Source organism: Sapajus apella, unplaced genomic scaffold, assembly GCF_009761245.1.
Source record: "Sapajus apella isolate SASKATOON/1434 unplaced genomic scaffold, GSC_monkey_1.0 scaffold19, whole genome shotgun sequence".
Classification (NCBI taxonomy): Eukaryota; Metazoa; Chordata; class Mammalia; order Primates; family Cebidae; genus Sapajus; species Sapajus apella.
Genome location: NW_022436959.1, coordinates 19,410,502 through 19,432,243, shown reverse-complemented (window position 1 = coordinate 19,432,243; position 21,742 = coordinate 19,410,502). Strand labels below are relative to the sequence as shown.

The window sequence follows — 21,742 nt, the reverse complement described above, 5'->3', positions numbered from 1 at the left end:
AAAAAAAAAAAAAAAAAAAAAAAAAAAAAAAGAAAAGAAAGAAAGAGTGTAAGGTTAGGGAAAAAACCCTGAGAAAGCACGCTTGTAAACCTGTAGACACAGAGAAGAATAATGAAGACAGAAAAGAAGAAAAAAAAAAAATACACAAAGCATCGGTGACAAGAGAAAAAGAAAAAAAAAAAGGAAAGCATACAGTGTAAGTATAGAAAGGAATAGACATAGATTCAACCACAAAGGACCTTGATGGCATAATCTCCAACTAAGTACAATGTTACTGCAACAGGAGGAACACCGCCCTCCTTGATTATAATAGTTTATTCTATTATTATGTGTACCACGATAAGCATCTGTTGCATAGAGACTGAAATTATGTATATGTTTAATATTTACAATTTCATTATATCAGTACAAATTTTACTTGTAATAACTTAGCCCTAAGTCTCATTACCTACTGCACAGTACTATTAACACCACTCAAGTCAACTACATATTTTTTAAGGATTTTTAAGACTCCTCATCTTTCTGTTCTAAGACAATTCAATAGAAGAGCTTATATAAATTGAGAGCCACTTTACATAAAACTTTATCAAATTGACAAGAACCATAGTACTTCTCATGTCAGAAAACTGTACAATAATAGCATTTTAAAAGCATAATATGCAAGTGCACTAAAATCTTTCCTTTCCATTTTACAGTAAGTTTTAGTGTCCAGAAGAAACATATTGGTTAGCCAAAAATTCTGGTTATGATCATATTACACAGGTGTCATCTCTTTTGATTTCCTCCTGAAATTCAGTCTAACTCTCGCTCTTAGCATTCACTTTGGAAATGTAATACTTAAAAAAGTTAGTAAAAACTGAGATAGAAAGTAAGAAAAGAATTAGATTATCTGGATCATAGAGGATTACACTGACATTTCAACACTATCCCAATGAAACAAAGAACACTAAAACAACTTCAAACATATTAAATTCTAAGTTTTGAAAATAAACCACTTGCTATTTATATCAGAGGAAATAAGAAAAAAGCCTAGGATTTATTGTTACTGTAGGAAACACTGCACAGTACTTGAATCACTTCACTTAATACTCACAACAACTCTATGAGGTTAGTACCATTAACTTATAAGTCATATATATGAGGAAACCGAGGCTCAGAAAGTTTAGGAACTTTTACAAGGTCAAAATGCTCAAAAGCGAGAAAACTTAGATTCAAATCCAAATAATCTGACACCAGCCATCACTCTTAACCAAAAGCATATATTTTTATTCAGAAACTAGGAATATTTGGTTTGGGATTAGAGAAATATATACACATATATAAAAAAGATGATTAACACTAAATCCTAGTAAAAGATAATCTAACTTTCATTGTCACATAAATTTTGTGTTAGTATCTATTATAGGATTGAATATTCTGAGGTACTGACATTAATTTCTGGAGTTCTGGATTCATAAAATACATTTTTAATGAATCATAAAATACTCTCAAGCCTATCTGGTTTTTCTAAAACCTTTATTCAACCAATACTCACTATTCGTAAAGTACATTATTTCAGTTTCTTTTCCTGTATCTTTGTGGTGTTCCACTCTTCAACTCCTGGGCCACAGAGCACTACAGGACCATGGCCCATTAGGAATCAGGCTGCACAGAAGGTGGTGAGTGGCGGGTGTTACCGGCAGGGAGTGGGCTTTACTGCCTGAGGTCGGCCTCCTGACAGATCAGCAAGGACAGGTGATTCTCATAAGAGCATGACCGCTATCGTGAATTGCACATGCAAGGATCTAGGCTATGCTCCTTATGAGGATTTCATGCCTGATAATCTGAGGTGGAACAGTCTAATCCCCAAACCATTCCCCTCAACTGCTGTCCGTGGAAAAATTGTCTTCCACAAAACCAGTCCCTGGTGCCATAAAGGTTGGAGACGGCTGTTCTAGCCCATTTATTTTACTTTCCTGACTCCCACCAGGATTAAGACTATTGCAATACTTTAAGTGTTGAGCACTTAGGTACCGTACAGGAAAAAGATCAGATGTTAGTAATTAACACCAGATGTAAAATAGCTGATTATATTAATAGTTGCAGTCTGATTAAACACCAATTGTGTTTCTCAGCCGAGAAAAAATTCTGAGAAAAAAAGGCTATCTCAAACTTGGGAAGACAACAAATTGCAAAATACAATATTACAGCCTGGAGAAACACCAGGTAATACAATATCATATCTAAAGTCAGACCATTATTTCCTAATATTTATGTAAGAACAAAAATAAGGTGAAATTTTATTTCATATTTAACTCTTCCTCTAAACTTGCACAACTTCAGTTTTATAATTTCCAAGCTTCACATGACAACGAATCCAAAGGCCATTCTCCACACATGCATGTTGTCACACAACTCTAGCCTGAAAATAAAAGAAATCATAAAACAAAGAATCATAACTCTTTCCTATGCTAAGCCAGTAAGGCTAAAAATAGCCCCCAAGTTTCAGGAACAAAAACAATTCAGGTTTAAATGGAGTAAGAACCAAGGATTCTCCAACAATGCACTGTTAAGATCAAGAGCAAAGCTGGATTCACCTTAGGGTCTTCACAGATGCATCAGAATAAAAAGATCGCTTAGGAAATCAGAGAAAACAGTGCAGTAAGTCAACAATGGTGAATTATTCCAGTTGATGTACATGATCCTTTCTTAAGTATATTTATAGATCATTATTCTACTTTAACAGTTGAACAGAACAGAATCATCTTATTGAGCTTTTCTGGTATATATTATTTCTGAATATTTCCAACAATGTTGGAGACAGAGTATTGTTAGGTCGTTCGCCCATCTATAATTCTGTTGTATTATTGAACAGAGAGGCATTTTAGTCAAGAGACTATGGTAGCAGCTGCCTTCCTTAAAAATGGACCCCCAAAAATTTCCAACTTTGAAATCATGGCCAAATTTTTACTGATATAAACTTTCAAGGTAGCATTAAAGGTCATATAAACTGCAACACTCAACAAAGTGACTTGATGAAAATCAGCATTATTGTACTATTATAAACAAAGCTTTCTTTAAGTGTATCTAGTTTAGGAATTAAATTTTAAATAATATTCACAAAATCATAATAAATATCAAGTAGGAAGAAATACAAAATAAAATCCAACTCCTTTTGGCATTTATAATTGGTTCTATCAAAATAACAACCTAATCAGATTTTTCCCTGTAGGAAAAATTAAGACAGAATTACATTCCTAACTAAACGCCTCAGATTCAACATTTGTCCCGTTGCTCTTAAACACAATATTCAACCACAGTGTACTTACTATATAAAATGTCTAATGAACACAGATAGTAACCATTCCTTTAAGGGCAATTAATGTGATAGTTTAAATTTATCGTTGACAATTTCACCTTAGTAATTTTTCACTTTAATCTTAATTTTTCTTGAGCAAATATTCAACATTCATTCATTCAACAGATAGTTGCATATGCTAAGTATCAACCTCTATTCTAGGCTCTGGGAATACAACTATGAGGCCCATCCTCAGGAGTTTACACTATTAGGGGAAAACATATAACAAGCAAATAAATAAACACATAACACATGGAAGTGGGAACCCCAGGATCAAGTATTTTCTTTTACCACGCTGACTCTTCAATTGCAAGAAATCTATTTCAGAGCTGCTGTCTCATCCAAACTAGCAGATTTACCAGGGGTTGTAAAGCTAACTCAAGTCATATTTATCTTTTAATTATATTCTCCAATCTTTTCCCACCTTAACTTTTCACCCCTTACTGGTATCACTTTATTCAGACAAAAGACCTTGAGGCTTCCACTTTGATGGCCTAAGTGGTACAATGTTAAATTTAGCGCTGATAGTGATTTCTGAGGCCAGGTTTCCCAACTGACTCACCACTTCAACACCAGAATTTATTAGCATATGCCTAGCACCAAGTAGGCATATTCATGTTTGGTGAACAAATTAATCCATAAAAATCAATCTCCAGCACAAGTTGTAACCAAAGCCTTATAAACATCATCCTTAATGACAGCTTTTCCTTTTAGGGATTTACCAAGTCTGATTAAAAATAAAAGATTTCTCCTCCCACTAATGTTTGGGAATATGTACAGACAAATGACTGGAAACCCTCAAATAAATCACCTTTTCCAAAACATTTTTTAGAACTTTGCTTTAAGGTGGCCAGGCAGGGTGGCTCACGTCTGTAATCCTACCACTTTGGGAGGTGAGGTAGGTGGATCATGAGGTCAGGAGATCGAGACCATCATGGCTAACATGTTGAAACTCTGTCTTTACTAAAAATACAGAGAATTAGCCGGGCATGGTAGCATGTGCCTGTAGTCCCAGCTACTCAGGAGGCTAAAGCAGAAATGCTTGAACCCTGGAGGCATAGGTTGCAGTGAGCTGAGATCACACCACTGTACTCCAGCCTGGGCCACAGAGTGAGACTCTGTCTCAAAAAAAAAAAAAAAAAGAAAGAAAGAGAGAGAGCAAACTTTGCTTTAAGGCATGCTTTGAAATCGGTTTACCAACCACACAAGAAACTATCCCCTTTTTACTAATTTGCAAAAAATGCTCTCAGTCTATTTTTTTCTTTCACTTCTTTTAGTCTATTCCTCACCTCCCCTGTAACTGCACTAATAGCCAAGGGACTCCCCTCCTAATTTACGCTGAGGACCCATCCACCTATCCCCCAAGAAAATAGTGAGCAATAAACCTTGATAGAGCCTAGGATTTAAATTCATCAGCACAAGGCACATACAGAAAAACAAAAAAAGATGTATTAATTACTAATATTTGTATAATGACTGACAATTTACAAAGTTATACCCTCCATCATCTTATATGACCTTCATAACAATGTGAGAACAGTGAAAAAAGTGCTATTATCGCAATTTTACACAACAGGAAATTAAAGCTTAGAAAGTTCAAACTATTTCCCCAACATCCCATCATAAATAAGTGGTAAAGTTGAGTATCATCCTTTATAATGCTTAACATATAGTTTTTAGTGTTGCCATAGGTATAATCTGTTGATAGACATAGTATTTATCACTGTAACTCCAGTCTATTTATTTAACTTCAAACACTTTTAAAATGTTACAACAGTTTAAGAACTATCTGCTTGCTTCAAGATTCCTTCTCCTTACATATATTTAAGGCATTGTATCATCAAAATTAAACCTGACTCTGAAATAGCAGTCGATTCCAGATTACAATCAATTGAGGAGGTACTTCATGGTCTGGGAAACCACAAAATTTCAAAGCACAGTTTTTAAAAAGCCATAATCTGACAGCCTCACTCAGGGAAATCTGTAAAGTCATTGTGGTGAATAATTTTAGATGTCTGCTTAACTAGATTAAGGAATACCTAGAAACCTGGTAAAGCACTACTTTGGATGTGTCTGTGAAGATGTTTCCAGAGAAGACTAAGATTAGCACATGAATCTGAGTGGACTACCTGGAGACCTGCCTTCCATGTAGGCAGGCACCATCCAATCTGCTGGGGCCCAAAGATAACAAAAATAGAAAGTTGTGTATCTCCTGGGGCTGGCATACACTTTTCCACTCCAGAACTTGGATTAAAGTGTAACCATACACGTGATAAGGGGTTAACAGACAAAATATAAAAGGAACTCAATTCAATTTCAAGAAAATAACTCATTTTAAAAATGGGCAAAGGACTTGAACAGACATGTCTCAAAAGAAGACATATTTCTGGCCAACAAATAGATGAAAAACTGCTAAGCATCACTAACCATTAGGAAAATGCAAATTAAAACCACAATGAGATATCACCTCACACCTGTTAGAATGTTTATAATCAAAAAGATGAGAATTAAGTGATGCCATGGATGTGAAGGGAATTCTCGTACACCGTAGGTAGAAATGTAAATTAGTACAAACATTATGGAAAATGGTATGTAGGTTCCCCCAAAAACCTAAAAATAGACCTACCATACAATCTCTCTTCTGGGTATATTTCCAAAAAAATGAAACGCAGTATTATTAAAAGGATGTCTGCACTCCCAGGTTCACTGCAGCACTAGTCACAAAATCCAAGATATAGAATCAACCTAAGTGTCCATCAATGGATAAAGGGATGAAGAGAATGTAGTATATAGATACAATGAAATACTAATTGGGCTTAAAAGAGAAGGAAATTCTGTCACTTGCTACAACATGAATGAACATGGAGGATATCATGCTAAGTGAAAAAAGCCAAGCATGGGAAGACAAATACCACATGATCTGACTTACATGTGGAATCTTAAAAAGTCGAACTCACAGAAGTTGACAGCAGAATGATAGATACCAGGGCCTGGAGAAGGAGCAATGGGGATATACCGCTCAAAGAGTACAAAATTTCAGATACAGAGAAGGAAGAAATTTTTATATCAATTAAATAACTGTCAATAATAATGTATCATATTTTTAAATAACTAAATTTCAAGTGTCTCACCACAAAAAATAAGATATGTTATTCAGCTGCATGAAATCACTCTACACTCCACACATTTCAAAATATCACACTGTACCCCTTAAATGTATACAAGTATGACTGTCAATTACAATATTAATTTTCAAACAATTATTTAAGAATGTTAATCAATATTCCTCTCGGTTTGTCAAAAGATGCCAAGTAAGGTGTGTGTAGAGTGGCAAGCCAAACTCATTTTAGATACTGATGTCCTTCCACTCCCATTATAAAATTCCTTTCCTAATCCTTAACACCCTCTGAATGCCAGTGGAGCTATGGACTTCTTGATCTGGTTAGTAGCTCTTGCAATGTCATTAATAATTAAAGAAACAGCTTATTTAGCTTAAGGATTAATTTACCCCAAGAGTATTTCTATTACAAATATATTAATCAACAAAACCAAGTAATAATATTTTACTAAGCACTTACAGGCAAGACAACTGTGTGTGAATGTGTGTGTATATATGTGTATTCAAAAGGAGCCATGGATGTCCAGGGAGCCTGTCTTGATACATAACTCATCACTCAGGATTTCTCAAAGTGAAATACAAGGAAGTATTTTCATTTCCATGGTTAAATGACTTTGCAATATGCTGTAAATTATATCATCTTCTTTGAAAATAAATCACCTATCAAAAGCTATGGGAAGTCCTCCAGAGAGGAAACCTATTAACTTTCTTTAGGCAAATATCCTCCAAATTTATTTGAACCACAAAATCTTTTACTTCCTTAACAACTATTAATGTCGAACTTCTCAAAGTGCTGCAGTTTATGCCTTTTCCCATTTATAACAGATCTGTTAACTCTGAGAATCACTGTTAATATTGAAAAATCAACAAATCTGGACGGAAGTTACAACATAAATACAACCTATTTTTATTTAATAGTCACTTAATGATCCACATTTACAAATAAACAACTAATAACTTTAAATAACTATACTTTTATTATTTTTAGAAACACATGACAAGTGACAACAGGCTGATAACTGGTTTTTATGCAAAAACAACCAAACACCACAACACTGAAAAGTATTCAGCACATTTTCCTACATTTCTTACCTTTAGTTTTCTGTAATTATAAATGCTCAGTAATGTAAACCTAATTGCTCATGAATTATCAGAAAAGTTAAAACTAATTGCTCTTGAAGTATCAAGAAAAGTTTAAAAGTGTGTTTGTTGAAAATTCACCGATAAAAAAATTCATTATCTTCGAATGCTGTGAAAACTCAGGGTCATTAAAATAAACTTTCAGGTAAACAAACATCCCATACCCTAATTTGGATAGATGTAGTTTACTGCTAAAAGAAAGAAAGAAGAGACAGACAGAAAAGGAAAGGAAAGAAAGAGAAAGAAAAAGAAAGAAGAAAAAAGGGATAGAGGTAAGCTGAGTATTAAACAAATAATTTTCAAGTACACTATGACAAATTTTTTGCAATGTATAGCAGGAGTCACATTAGGAGTCAGAAGTCCTAACAGAAGCAAGAATAGAAGGGGAAAAAAATCTAACCGGACATTAAAAAAAAAAAAACCTAGCTAGACATTACATACAGTTCATCCCCGTATGTAAAATGAAAAAAAAAAAAAAAATGAATATGATTAGCAAGTTTTCTAAATAATTCCATTGTATTTAGGATAAAATAATACAAACTGAAGCCAAAAAGTTTAGATTGAGAACTATAATCAGGACTATACTTTCAATTTACACTAATCTATCATATTTCATAGGTTCAAAGTTCAATGTACATATTAGTTTGCTCAATTGAGTGATTTTCCATTTTAGCTTAACTTAAAATAGCCCTTAATTGATCACCTGTGTGGCTTCTCATTTCTGAAAAGGTTCCAATTCGAGATATATTTTTGGCCAAGTGCAGTGGCTCAGGCCTGTAAACCCAACTACTCCAGAGGCTGAGGCACGAGAATCACTTGAACCCGATTGAAGGCAGAGATTGAAGTGAGGTGAGATTGCGCCACTGCACTCCAGCCTGGGTGACAGAGCGAAACATTGTCTCAAAAAAAAAAAAAAGATACATTTTGACAAAATGCAAAACTGAAAAGTTTTATATGAACATTTAACATTACCATTCTCATTATGTATCTATGTACTTAGTATCCTCACCTCGGCTTAAAAAAAAAACAACTAAAAATAGTACGCTGATGTTATCAGCTACAAAGAAAATTAATGATGTATTCCATACTGAATCACAAAAAGCATACAATTTGGATTAAGATGACCTAAATATGATTCCTGTCTTCTCCACTTTTTATATAACTTTAAACAAGCTATTTTAACTTTCCCAATCTGTTTTATAATTGATTAATGGGGATAATATCACCTACCTCACTGCAGAGGTAAAGAAACCAAGCATATGGTACAATTCACCACTTTCTGAGCACAGTAAATGCTGAGCATGACTATCATAAAGACAGGGGAATCTTCCATAGCAGTTTATCAGTACACATTTTGAGACCTAACATAAATTAAATCACATCTCCTAAAAGCTGCTGATCCAAGTCAGCAAGGTCTAGGAGAAGTAATAAAAAGGAAGTCCCATGCTAATTTTTAGTAGCCAATATTGAGTGAAATTTTATATCTAAAATACATCAAAATAGGACTATTTTAAGAGGCATAGAAGGCTTGTTTAAAAAACGAAAAGAAAAAAAGCTAAGGTAAAGCAAAAAATAATAATCAGTTTCAGTTTACTGACAACATTCAGACAAAGAAGTACAATAGTATGTTTTAAAATCTATCAAAAGAGCTGAAAACTACTTGAAAGGCAGCTGAGCAAAATGGTCAGAGCTCTCTACTGAGAGAAGATGAGATTATAGTTTCAACTGTCACTAATATTTAATAATTGACCTTAGACAAGAGTCTCCGGGCTTCAGTTTCCTAATCTTTAAACGACTACTAAAAACTATAGTGAAAATTTAAGTACAATTTAATCTGGGCCTGACTTTGGAGAGGCAATCTAGAGAAGAAGTTAATAGAATGGGCTAGGTAGCAACTGTCAAGGTTGGAATCCTGGTTTTGCCACTTAGAAGCTGTGCAGTGTTCACACAAAAAACACTAAAGTACAGTTTACTTAATACTATCACTGATTTACTGCTTAAAATATTTCTCTAAAACACAAAATTGCATTAAAATACAGAAGTAGGAAAGTTGTGTCTTTCCAAATCATTTTACTGGCAGACAACGGAGCAGTTCATTTTAAAGTATTAAAACTCTAAAACATGCTAACATAAGCCAAGTTTAATCAAAAGATCATCTAATACTACACATTAGAGACTAAACACTTATTATAAGGCTAATTGTTCCCACCACCATATCACACTTAGGGTAAAAATGGAACTTCTGCTACTTGTTAAGTCTTTTTTCTAATCTATTACTGCTAATCACAACACAAGCTTATAATATAACCATAATTTCCAAGAATGAAATTAACTCCAAGAACGAAAAATCTGTATAATTTAGAAATATAAAGCGAACTTCAAACAACTAAAAATACGTAGTGCAGAAGTTACAACCGGTCAGTAAGTATTTAGTATATGCCAGGCTCTGTGCTTAGATTAGGTACAAACAGCAAAGTATAAAGTTCCTCAAACTTAGTCAAGTTACAAGGACTTGAAATTTCAGGCAGGTGCATGCTTTATCATCACTTGTCAGAAAATAAAAGCCACTCACCTACAAATGTTTTTATTTCCTTTTTGGCCCACGTAAGAATAGTGCCCAAAGCCCACTAAAACTGCTTCGTATTCAGTTCAGCCCACAAAAATGCCCAAACCAGTCAGTTCCTCACGTCAGGATCCTCACAGTACTTAAAAGTGAACGGCTTCGAAAAAGGTATTTCATCAAATCACAAGCTTCCGTATTTTAAGTTCAGTGACACCTAACACCTGCAGATACTACTAAACATAACTGGGCTAACCTGAGTCAAGTACCTAGTTGCACCAATTTAGTTCTTCCCTTTAAAGTGCTGCCAGTAAAGGCAAACTCTACTTCTTCAAAAAGTCGGCTTTTTGAAATGCCCATTAGGCACAGAAAAGGGAAATTGATTGGTTCATCATAGTTGCCCTACTTCTATTTCAGGTCCAAGGAAAAAAACTATTCCACAGAGAGTAGCAAGGGGGCCACACGCAAATCTAGGAGGCAGATGCTAAACCGAACTTTGTCGATGACCACGATTTAAGCTAAAGGTGGTGGGTGTGGGGGAGGGGGATGACACAACTCAACCATCCAAGTGTAGCCTGGGATAAAAAGTCCACTTCAAGAAGCAGGCAAAGTAGGGAGTGGGAAACACACCGGTCGGGCCGAGCAACCACCTCAGGATGCTGACCGAGCTCGGAGGCGGAGGGCCCCGGAGCCCAGGGACCGGAGAAAGGAGACCTCGGGCAAATCTTAGAGAAGGAACCAGCTGTAACGTGGGGAGGCCAACGCTGCCACAGAGTAGCGTGTAAGGGGACACCAAGAAGGGAGCGATGAGTTAGAAGGGAGCGATGAGTTAGAAGGGAGCGACAGCAGGAAGGAGACCAGTGCCAGGGGCGAGTGGCGAGTGGCAACTGCGAAAGGCGAGGCACGGGCAGCCGGAGGTGGTGGGACTCTGTTGAGTCAGCACAGCTCCTGCTCTGGGGGCACTTGTAGGATCCCCGCTGCTCATCGGGCCCCGGGACCCGCAGCTTAGGGTCAGGCCCACCATCCGGAGAGATGATGTTCTCTGACAGGCTGGCGTCGGCCCCTTCCCCATTTCACAGGTAAACACTGGCCACCGTCGCCGCTTACCTCAGTTAACATTATTACACCCCGGGGAAGTGAGGTCCTCCCTAGCCTCGCCTCATGGCAACAGCCGTAGCAGCAGCGAAAACTGCTCGGGCCGCCGCCAACGGCGGCAACTGCTCCTTCAGTCCTCTCCGGGGCGGCTGCTTTACTCGGCTTCGCTGACTTCCCCCCGGCCCGGTCGCTCGCGACGGACGCGCCGCCATCTTGGAAGAGCGACGTCCGCGTCTCCCTGCAACGTGCACTCCCATTGGCGGGCTCAGGGGCTGCCAGCGTCTCGTGACCGTCTCCATAGCGCCGGCGCGCGGAGAAGTGGAGGCGGGCTCTAGGCTGTCGGCTCTGCGCTGGCGGGGAGGACCCCGGGACTGGGCGCCTGGGCCAAGTTGGGACCACTGGGAGTGCCGAGAGACCACAGCACCAGAGCCTCCACTGCACCGACGCACAGACCCGCCAGGCCGGCGCATCTTCCGCCGCCCACTAGGGTTGGCCGGCCCTGGGAGGGGAGAGAATGGCAGAGGCCTGCACTTCGACTGATGGCGTTGCGGACCTCACTGCTTTCGGGGGACAAGGCGGCAGATTTCCCGTAGAGGAACTTCCCTCTCGCATCTCCTTGGCCCCGCGGCGACTGAAGAGTACTCTTGGGGTTCGGCTTTCTTCTGCGATTTAAGTATTATTTGAAACAGCTCCCTGCGCGGCCCTTTTCTCCTAAACTTTGACAGAAACTTTGCTTTGTCCCTACCAATCCTCAGTGAGTTCTTTAGAGGGGTCCGAGACAGTTTGTAGATAACGATACGCGTTTATTGGCTTTACCCTGTCCTAGCAAAGTTAGGACTGTTGCTGACGTGATTGGCCCGCACCTCCCTAACAGCCTAACAATGGAGGTTTAATTATGCTACTATAGTAAGACACCTCTAAAAAAAAAAAAAAAAAAAAAAAGTAAAACAGGCTTTACGTTTTACCTGCTATCTCTACGGTTTTACTGGCTTCTTAATACAATATTCTTGTGTAGCAAGGTGAGCAAATTTCAGCAAATGTCATTGTAAATAGTCCCAGCCTAAATGGAATTGAACTCTGGAACCAATGTGCATAGAAGTCCCTGAGCTGACGCCATTCTAGATCTACCACTAGATGGTTTGCGATGTATGGAATTTAAAGGCAGTCACTTCTACCTGAATTGTGATGAAAGTAGTGTGCCTGAACACGCTGGGAAAGTGTGCTACCCTGTTTTATATTAGAAACCGGTTTCCAAGGAAATTGAAAAGTAAACTTTCGGACTTGACATTAAAAACACTTCCATCTCATTCTTTTTTTTTTTTTTTTTTTTTTTTGAGACGGAGTTTTACCCTTGTTACCCAGGCTGGAGTGCAATGGTGCGATCTCGGCTCACCGCAACCTCCGCCCCCTGGGTTCAGGCAATTCTCCTTCCTCAGCCTCCTGAGTAGCTGGGATTACAGGCACGCACCACCATGCCCAGCAAATTTTTTGTATTTTTAGTAGAGACGGGGTTTCACCATGTTGACCAGGGTGGTCTCTATCTCTTGACCTCGTGATGCACCCGCCTCGGCCTCCCAAAGTGCTGGGATTACAGCCATCTCATTCTTACAAGAGGTACAAAAGCATTTTGGAAAACTAAAGCCAGGAGTTTCTTCCCCTTTGCTAGAATCTTTTCCCTCCATTTAACAATAGTACTATTGTGCTAAATGAAATTTACTTAATACATTACTCTTAAATTCTCAAAACAATAAGTAAGGGTATTAGAAACCTTGTATTATCTCTGTTGTGTCAAGGAAACAAAAGGGTTCATTTGAGCAGTCCTACAAAAATTCAGGAAAAACTGATTTTACTCAGTTTAGCTTATTGAAGCAAAGTAGTTTTTTTTTTTTTTTTGTTATTTTAATCCAAATTCTGTACATCACGTCCACATTGCTGGACCAGCAAAATTCTGACCTCTGCAATACAATAAAATGTGTTACTGGTATTGACAGATTAAGCCACAAATAGAAAATTAGCTTGGAAATCCTACCTGGACTGAGGTATCAAAGGAAACCAAGAGATACTAGAGACAATGAGGAACCTGGAAAAAGATACTGTTGCAACCTGTAAATAAGAAAACAGAGAAGGAGGCTCATTAATATTTAAGATACCAGATAGTGAATTAAAACAGCAATGTGCTTGTCTGGCTTGAGTATTCAGTTTTATTCACCACATTTTTCTGTTTTCTAGAAGCATGGCATTTCACTTATTTTAAAGGTGATAAATTAAGTGTTGACACTTGAGATTTGGACCAATCTGTGATATGACATGGATATGCCTTTAACATTCAGAAATATGTCTAGACTTAAGAGCAAACCAAAGTACTACCTCTTCCAATGGCTCCCTAAATTTCTCAGCCAGAGTCTTCTGCAACCTAAAAGTCCTATGCTAGCTGGCCTCCTAAGTCATCCCTCACATTCACCCTTCTGACCTCATTTCTGCTGAGGACTTAGTTCCAGCTACACAGACTTACTCCCTGCTTCTATAACACCAAGACATCTTCTTGCCCTGAGGCCCTTACACTGTGTATAGTTTCTATCTGGAAAGATCTTTCCACCAGATACCCTCATGGCTAGATCATCCCCTTCCGTCCAATCTTTGCTTAAAAGTCATCTTTTTTCAAAGAAGCCAACCCTAATCATCTCATTTAAAATATTGCCCCTGCCGGGCGCGGTGGCTCAAGCCTGTAATCCCAGCACTTGGGAGGCCGAGGCGGGTGGATCACGAGGTCAAGAGATAGAGACCATCCTGGTAAACATGGTGAAACCCCGTCTTTTTAAAACTACAAAAAATTAGCTGGGCATGGTGGTGCATGCCTGTAGTCCCAGCTACTCAGGAGGCTGAGGCAGGAAAATTGCCTGAACCCAGGAGGCGGAGGTTGCGGTGAGCCGAGATCGCGCCATTGCACTCCAGCCTGGGTAACGAGCGAAACTCCGTCTCCAAAAAATAAATAAATAAATAAATAAATAAATAAATAAATAAAATATTGCCCCTTCCCCAGCATCCTCCCCTCCTTGCTTCTGTTTTTTTCATAGTACTTACCTTCTGACATCATCATTTTGTATTTTTATTTTCTCTTGCCTTCCCTCTGCTAGAATGTAAACTCCACAAGATCACAGATTTTTTTTTTTTTTTTGCATTTTGTTCACTGATGTTTCCTTAGTACCTAAAATACTAAAATAGTAGATGGCACAGAGTAGATGCTCAATAAATATTTCTTCAGTGAATAAATGAATGGATGAGCCATTGCCTAAAAGACACCAAAAGGAAAAGACCTAATTAAAACCATTTAAAATACAAAATCTTTGGTGTTGAAACATTAAATTATTTAAAAATTGGCCTTGTGTGTTATCTTGCAATTAACAGCAACATCACTTCTACTGCCACTAGAATATTAGAGGAAAGTGTATGCTAGAGAAAAGTTTATGACAGAATTGTGAGCTATGTCTTTTCCTTCACCTTTTTTCTTTTTTTAAATTTTTGTAGAGATGTGGTCTTGCTATGTTGCCAGACTACTCGCTGGACTCCTAGCCTTAAGGATCCTCAGGCCTTGACCTCCCAAAGTGCTGGGATTGCAGGCATGAGCCACCACACCTGGCCTCCTTCACTTTCTTGGATACATCTTGGGCTTGGGTCAAAGTTAATTCACTAGTAAGGGAAACAACAAAGTGAATAAGGTATACTATTTCAGAGAGTTGTAGAAATTAAGGAGTTATATAGTTGGAAAAGAGAATGCTTATAGAAACAGCTTTAAAAAAAAAAAGTAAGCACGTAATTTAATACAGATTGCAATTTCATTCCATGTCTTAAAAACATCCTATTCATATCAGTTGTTAGAGAGGAAACCTGTGACAGGGTGATCTGAGATGACTGTTTCTTTGGCTATCAGAAATTAAAACAAAACAAAGCCAGCTATCTTTAGAAGCACATGATGAGGATGCATCTGTGACTGTTACTGCAAAAGATTTGATTCCTCAACAGCAGTGTCCAGTCTGTCTGATTCACACAGGAAAGCGTGACAAAAAGAGGTAAGAGGCAAAAATCGGGTGTAAGATGCTTTTAAATAAGCCACTGCCAGTGATTTCGAAACCTACAACCCAAGATTCAGCATACGCAAGTTACCTGTTTTTTAGTTTTGAAACAAAAACCATTTCTTCTACACATTCAGGTTGTCACAAATTGGCTCTTAATTACTTTTTGAGAAACAGGAAAAGTATGCCTTTAACCTCCTAGGAAAATTGTGTCTAGCAAACAATTGTCTCATTTAATCTTTTGATACCTTAAAACATTCTGTTAACTCCAGTTTCTTCATAATGCAACATTAGCAGTGTCATCTTCCATCTCTATTGAACATTAAATACTATATACTCATTAACAAGGACTCGTGTCAAAGCCTGCAAATTGGTATTGAAATAATGTGTTGACAGCAGAGGAGACATCCTAAAAACAGATAAGAGTTGGATATCCCGATTATTTTTTACAGCTTTAATAGGGCAGTAGTAAGCAGAAATCTCAGAGCATTTAAGAGTACTCTGAAGTCTAGCACAGCAGATACTTCTTTTCTTGCATGATACTTTTTGAGGCAATGTTGAGCCAACTCAAGACGGAAAGACAGAAGCAGAAATACAAGCCTTTACTAACAAATGCAGCCATAACAAAGTAATAATGTACACAAATCTCTTCAATATTAGAGGTCTCCACAATGCAAAGATCTAAAGAGAAAAGACCATATTATAAATTTGTAACAAAGTCTATCAAATAAGAGGTATTACTACATCAATGACACCTCAATCATTTTGAAAGCAAAAAAATTAGAGCACTTTTCAAACATTTAATCTTAATTATGGATACTGTTTTTCAGTATCTATTATGGGCCAGGCGCTGGTGGTAGACATTTTGCATGTATTGTACTTAACATTGGAAAAATGCCATTACAGTAGATCTTACTATCCTAGAAGACACTAGAGGTTTAGAAATTTGCCCCATATTATTTATCAAGGATTCATCCTATCAACATGATTTATTACTGGTGATGTTTACCGTTATCACCTGAATGAGATAGTGTTTGTCAAAATTTTCCACTGTAAAGTTACCATTTTCCCCTCTTTCTATGCTATTCTCCTTGGATAGAAGTCACCGTGTGGCCCACAGTTTGTGAGGATTTCTGCTCCTCCTTTTGCTGGTGGAATATGTAGACAAAATATGTGGAATTTCTTTTTTGCATAGGAGATTTGTCCTTTCTCCCTTTTTATTTTAACATTTATTTATGTGAGTATGGACACACAGATATTTCTTTTATACTTTGAGTTCTAATCTAATACTCGTTTATTGTGTTGTTCAAATTGTCCCAGCTTTGGCCACTGGAGCTCTCATAGTCCTATTTACTTTTAATATACTCCTATTAATGTGGTATGATTTTTTGTTTGGTTAGTATTTTTTAAGCACATCCTTACTTCCTATACTATAAGATGCTCTGGGGTCAATCATGCCCCAGGCCTAGAATCAGCCATTTCTTTCAGAAATCATGGTTCCTTTTATTGGAGAATGGTGTCAGAAACCAAAATCTAGGCTCAAGAAGTGCTATTTGTTGCTTGGGATGTCATTTCTTTTAAGACCTGGTAGCTGACAGCAAGTAATTAAATACCTATATACTAACCCATGTATATATACCTATGTATAAATATTTCTGCAAGTATTTATATTAAGCTAAACGTGAATTCATACTAGTGTCTCTAACTCTAATCCATTATCAGATGGACCATTCTTGTCTCTTCCTCTTGCTTATCTGTATGTAATTTCTACTTTGGCAGTGAGAAGCCTGACACCTAACATCTACTATCCATTTACTTAATTGTTCTGTTTTGAAATACATATTTCAAATTGCAGTTTCAGAATTGTTAACCCATACCCCCAGGGGAAACAAATTTATCAACTAGAGTACATTGCCTACATGCAGTTCCTTCAGTCTTACAGACCAGTCATTCCCAAAGTCATTTGGTCCAGCACCTTTTCCCCCAACCCTTTTATTGAAGTGATTTCATACATTTGTGATACATTTAAATTCACTTGTCAAAGTCAGCATTCTTTCCTGAGATCTGTCTACCTCCTAAATGATTTGATTTTTAATTTGCACACATTTTCACTCTTTGTGCTGCAAAGTTCTACAAGTTCTGACAAATGCATAATGTCTTGTCTCCACCATTATAGTATACAGAATAGTTTCATAGCCCTAAAACATAAAGGAAAAGAGAAGTACATAACATTGCTTTTATGTGTTTATCTGTAGACCTAAACAACTGATAATTGCATTGAATAACTTCACTTGAATCATAGAAATATTTATATTGATAAATAATACATAATCTATTTCTCTGTAATACCTAATTACCTAATACTTGTTAAAGTCTTACCATATGCTATTGCTGTTCTAAGTGCTTCGCAACAATCATGTAAGATAGAAACTGCTATTATTTCCATTTTACAAATGAGTAAAACGATGCTCAGAAAGTTAAAACTTATTGCTGAAGTTTACACAGCTAGTAGTAGAGCCAGTATTTAAAGAAAACAATATATATGTACATTTTTACATAACAGTGCGTATGTATAAAAATGTACCTATATGTATGTATATATGTCATGTAAAGATGTGTGATACAGAATTGTGTATATACTGTGTCAAGTATATTAATTAAGTGAACTTTAAAAACAAAAATTTTTCAACCGTCTTTGTCCCTCATTCTTTATGTGAATCATAAATGTTGTGGTGGGTCTTTGAACTCCTGTTTTTGCCTTTAGCCAAAGGAGGAAATGAGAAAAGGAATCAGTACTCATGGACGAAGCTCAATACATGCCCATATTTAAGGCTTCCCTCAGCTAGTTTCATTTTTACAGAATAAGAGTGAAATGAAAGGCTTCCTGTTTTACTATTTTAACAACTAAGGTAAAATAATAATATTATTCTAAGAATTCCTGTTGTTTTTAAGTTATAATATGTTAATTTGCACAAAGTTAATTTGGCATACCTTCACCCTTGCATGTATGGTGATTTTTTTGCTTTGAATGACAATTTTAAATTGAAAATTATTTATAATAAATGTACACACCATTAAATGGAAGAGATTTTACACACATGCTCCATAATACTGGCTGTGGAATCAAAAGAATAGAAACCTGGAAAGATTTGCACTGTAGCCTTGCCTTTGCTACTAAATGGGATTAAACCTTGGAAGTAAAAATCACCATTTGTTGAGCTTCAGTTTCCTTTTCTGTAAAGTAAGGAAATTGAAACATATAATTAGAATAACACTAATGTACTGTCTACATTAATGCGGTGGGTTGTTATTGTAACATTGGACAGTGCCTTGTGGCTCAAGATCAAATGCTTCATAAGGTTTCTTTTCATTTTAAAACTGTGATACTTAATGAAAGTAAATTGCAGTTCATTTTCTTATCACTTTCCTTCAACAAACATATGCATCATCACCTTTTTACAAAAACCTTTCTACTGAGCAGTGGCACAGACTACTGTTAACTATTTTGTGTATGGTAATGAACTCCTTGAATTACCACCTTTCCATTTAAAATGAGACACCTCCTACCTTATCATGGCCATATGTGCAAATATCCATGAAAAGAAAAATCATCAAAAATGTCAAGAAAAGTCCTCGTGTATAAAAACAAAGCAAATTATCAAATAAAAGGCATATAAAATCCGGCTATTTATTTTTGAAATCTATGGGATGTTAACCTAATCTGGATGGCTAAGATTCGTATTCTGTCTTGTTCACAAAATCAGCAAAATGCTGAGGACTTCACATTTTATTTTTAAAAATAGATGTCCTTTTTGAGTTTTCCTGTTGCTGGGGAAGTGTTCTTGCTGTTGCTAACAGAGAGCTAAATGTTCTGCTTTGAATGGGGTGTGTTTGTTTTTATTGGTAGGAATGGCAGAAGGATGAATGAAGGAATCCATGTTTTTAACTGTGTTTCTTTAAGTGAAATGTCTGCCTTCTGGGTAGAGGTATACTATTGGCTATTTACCAGATAATCCTATAGCATGATGGAATATGCTCATTTGTTTACATATTATTTTATTTGTTAAATCTTAAACACGCTACCTATTCAAATTTAGAAATCATAAGGTTATGGAATTCATATCAGGAATATCAGTTATTGCTCAACATCTAGTGGTTAGAAGGTACACAGAAGATATTTAAACTCTACATTTTTGCCTAATGTAATTTAGCTTCAAAAAAGGGAAAACAGATGAGATTTGACTTTTTCTTCAAATCTTTTCATCATATAATTAAAATACAAGCCATTTTGTTCTTAATCTTTATGTATTACTGTTTGCTCTATTTACCACAGGAAACTGATGGGAAAAATATCACAGACAAAATATTACAACATATTACTTTGGTATATACTGTGCTTAAAACTGCATGGAAAACCAGTAGTTATTCTGGCTATCCAAAGCTTAAAATAGGAATTACAGAATTACTTTTTAATGCAATTGCCCTAAAATTAAGTTCCATATTATTATGATTTTATTGTGTTGTGCTACTCTGTAACCAAAGATTATTAATTTCTTAAGGGCTTTTACCTTGTTTGAAGTTATGTCTGGTCTTCTGAGCAATTCATTGAACTTTATGGTTATGCCAGAAAATTTGGTAATGCTGAAACTCTACACTATGAAAATGTAATTGAGTTTCCAAATTTCATTTTTGTCTTTAGGGGAAAATTGTTAATCTGTGAGTCATTGGTTTATGGGCAGGAAGCACTATTTCATAATATCTCTTTAAATCAGTCTATAGTATGACAATGCTATGTGTTCATCTAATCATTTCATTTTCCTCATTGATATTGAAGGAGAATGCATGCTCTACCTATCTGGGTAGGGTGGTCTGACTAGCTTAAATCAAAGGAGTGTAGCAGTCCTCCCCACTCTCCATCTTCCAAGGTAACCTTGGTTGCTACAGATTGAGGTAATAGAAACTCAAGATGGGAGGAACCGCACAGGAGAACCCATCTACTAGATCAGGAAAAAAATACCTTTGGACTTTGCATGAGTGACAAATTCTTTCATTATTATGGGTGATTGTTACAGCAGCTGGCAATATATACCCTGAATAAAACATTCTCTAACTCTACTTACTGAGAATAGAAAGTTTCTAATCTAAGGAATGTTTGCTCTCTTCCCCCCCCCCCACCCTCAGAATGAGGGAACTGTTTCAATGAAGCAACATAGATCACCAATCGGTATACAATTCTCTAAGGACTCTGGCCTTAGTAAATCATGTCCTGGGTGTTACAGATTAGACTCTATATATACACACACACACAAGAGAGAGAGATTAAGATTTGTGGGTATAAAGGGTGACAGAGATTAAGATTTGTGGGTATAAAAGGTGACAAAACTCTGCTCTGGCTGGGCACAGTGGCTCATGCCTGTAATCCCAGCACTTTGGGAGGCCAAGGTGGGTGAATCACTTGAGGTCAGGAGTTTGAGACCAGCCTGACCAACATAGTGAAACCCCATCTCTGCTAAAAAAAATACAAAATTAGCTGGGTGTGGTGGCACACAGCTGTAATCCCAGCAATTTGGGAGGCTGAGACAGGAGAATTGCTTGATCCCGGGAGGGGAAGATTGCAGTAAACCAAGATTGCACCATTGCACTCCAGCCTGGGCAACAAGAGTGAAACTCCATCTCAAAACAAAATAAAACCCTCCTCCAACCAGGTCACCCAGAAAACAAAACCAAGGAAGCAATGGAATAAGAATAAGGATGAATAAGACAGTTATGGATGAGAAACAGGGAACAGTTGTTCTGAAAATCCTGACAACCTTTCCAGAGAGTTCTAATAGCTAATATAATCTAAGGATGTGGTCAAATTGGAAACTAAGGGAGTACAGGTAGGTGTTTGGCTTAGGAATCTGCATCAAAGAATAACTCAAGTCACTGGGCGGGTTTTGCCCTGGGGATGTTTAACAGGTGCTTCTCACCTCTGAAAGTGTCACCCACGCTGAGCTGACAGTTCACTTGGGTGAAGAAAGAAGCTAAAGCTTATTGAATGCCTCCTCTGTGCCAGGCACAATATGTACCCTGTTACCTTTAAACCTCATGGGGTAAGTATTGCTGGTCCCATTTACATAAGGAAATTAAGACTCAGATGGATAATCTGCTAATAAGTGGCAAATCACTTTGAGTCCAGACTTTTATTTTACTTGAAACTTTCTCTTTTTCTGTGAGCTCTCACAAGTTCAGTCTCAGTTCTAAGAATTAGTACACCTTTTGAATTTCAATAAAAATCTAACTGCCAGGCATGGTGGCTCACACCTATAATCCCAGCACTTTGGGAGGCCAAGGCAGGCGGATCACAATATCAGGAGTTCAAGATCAACCTGGCCAATATGGTGAAACCCCATCTCTACTAAAAATACAAAAAAAAAAAAAAA

General features: G+C 37.1%; 1 protein-coding gene and 1 long non-coding RNA gene across 3 annotated transcripts in view; one reads left to right on the top strand and one right to left on the bottom strand.

The window, feature by feature from the left end:
- SNX13 (sorting nexin 13) overlaps positions 1-11,497 on the bottom strand; it is a 135,397-nt gene extending 123,900 nt beyond the window's left edge. Inside the window, exon 1 of one of the 2 annotated variants that reach the window (XM_032287047.1) lies at positions 11,263-11,497. In XM_032287047.1, coding sequence (XP_032142938.1) covers positions 11,263-11,274 — 12 coding nt within the window. In that variant the 5' untranslated portion in view covers positions 11,275-11,497. The remainder of the gene's footprint in view (positions 1-11,262) is intronic. The other variant, XM_032287045.1, reaches the window with a different exon arrangement.
- On the top strand, positions 10,567-12,522 carry LOC116557550. The gene is made up of 2 exons (XR_004271571.1): positions 10,567-10,679; positions 11,235-12,522. It is a non-coding gene; the product is annotated as an uncharacterized LOC116557550 (long non-coding RNA).
- The last annotated feature ends 9,220 nt before the right edge of the window (positions 12,523-21,742 follow it).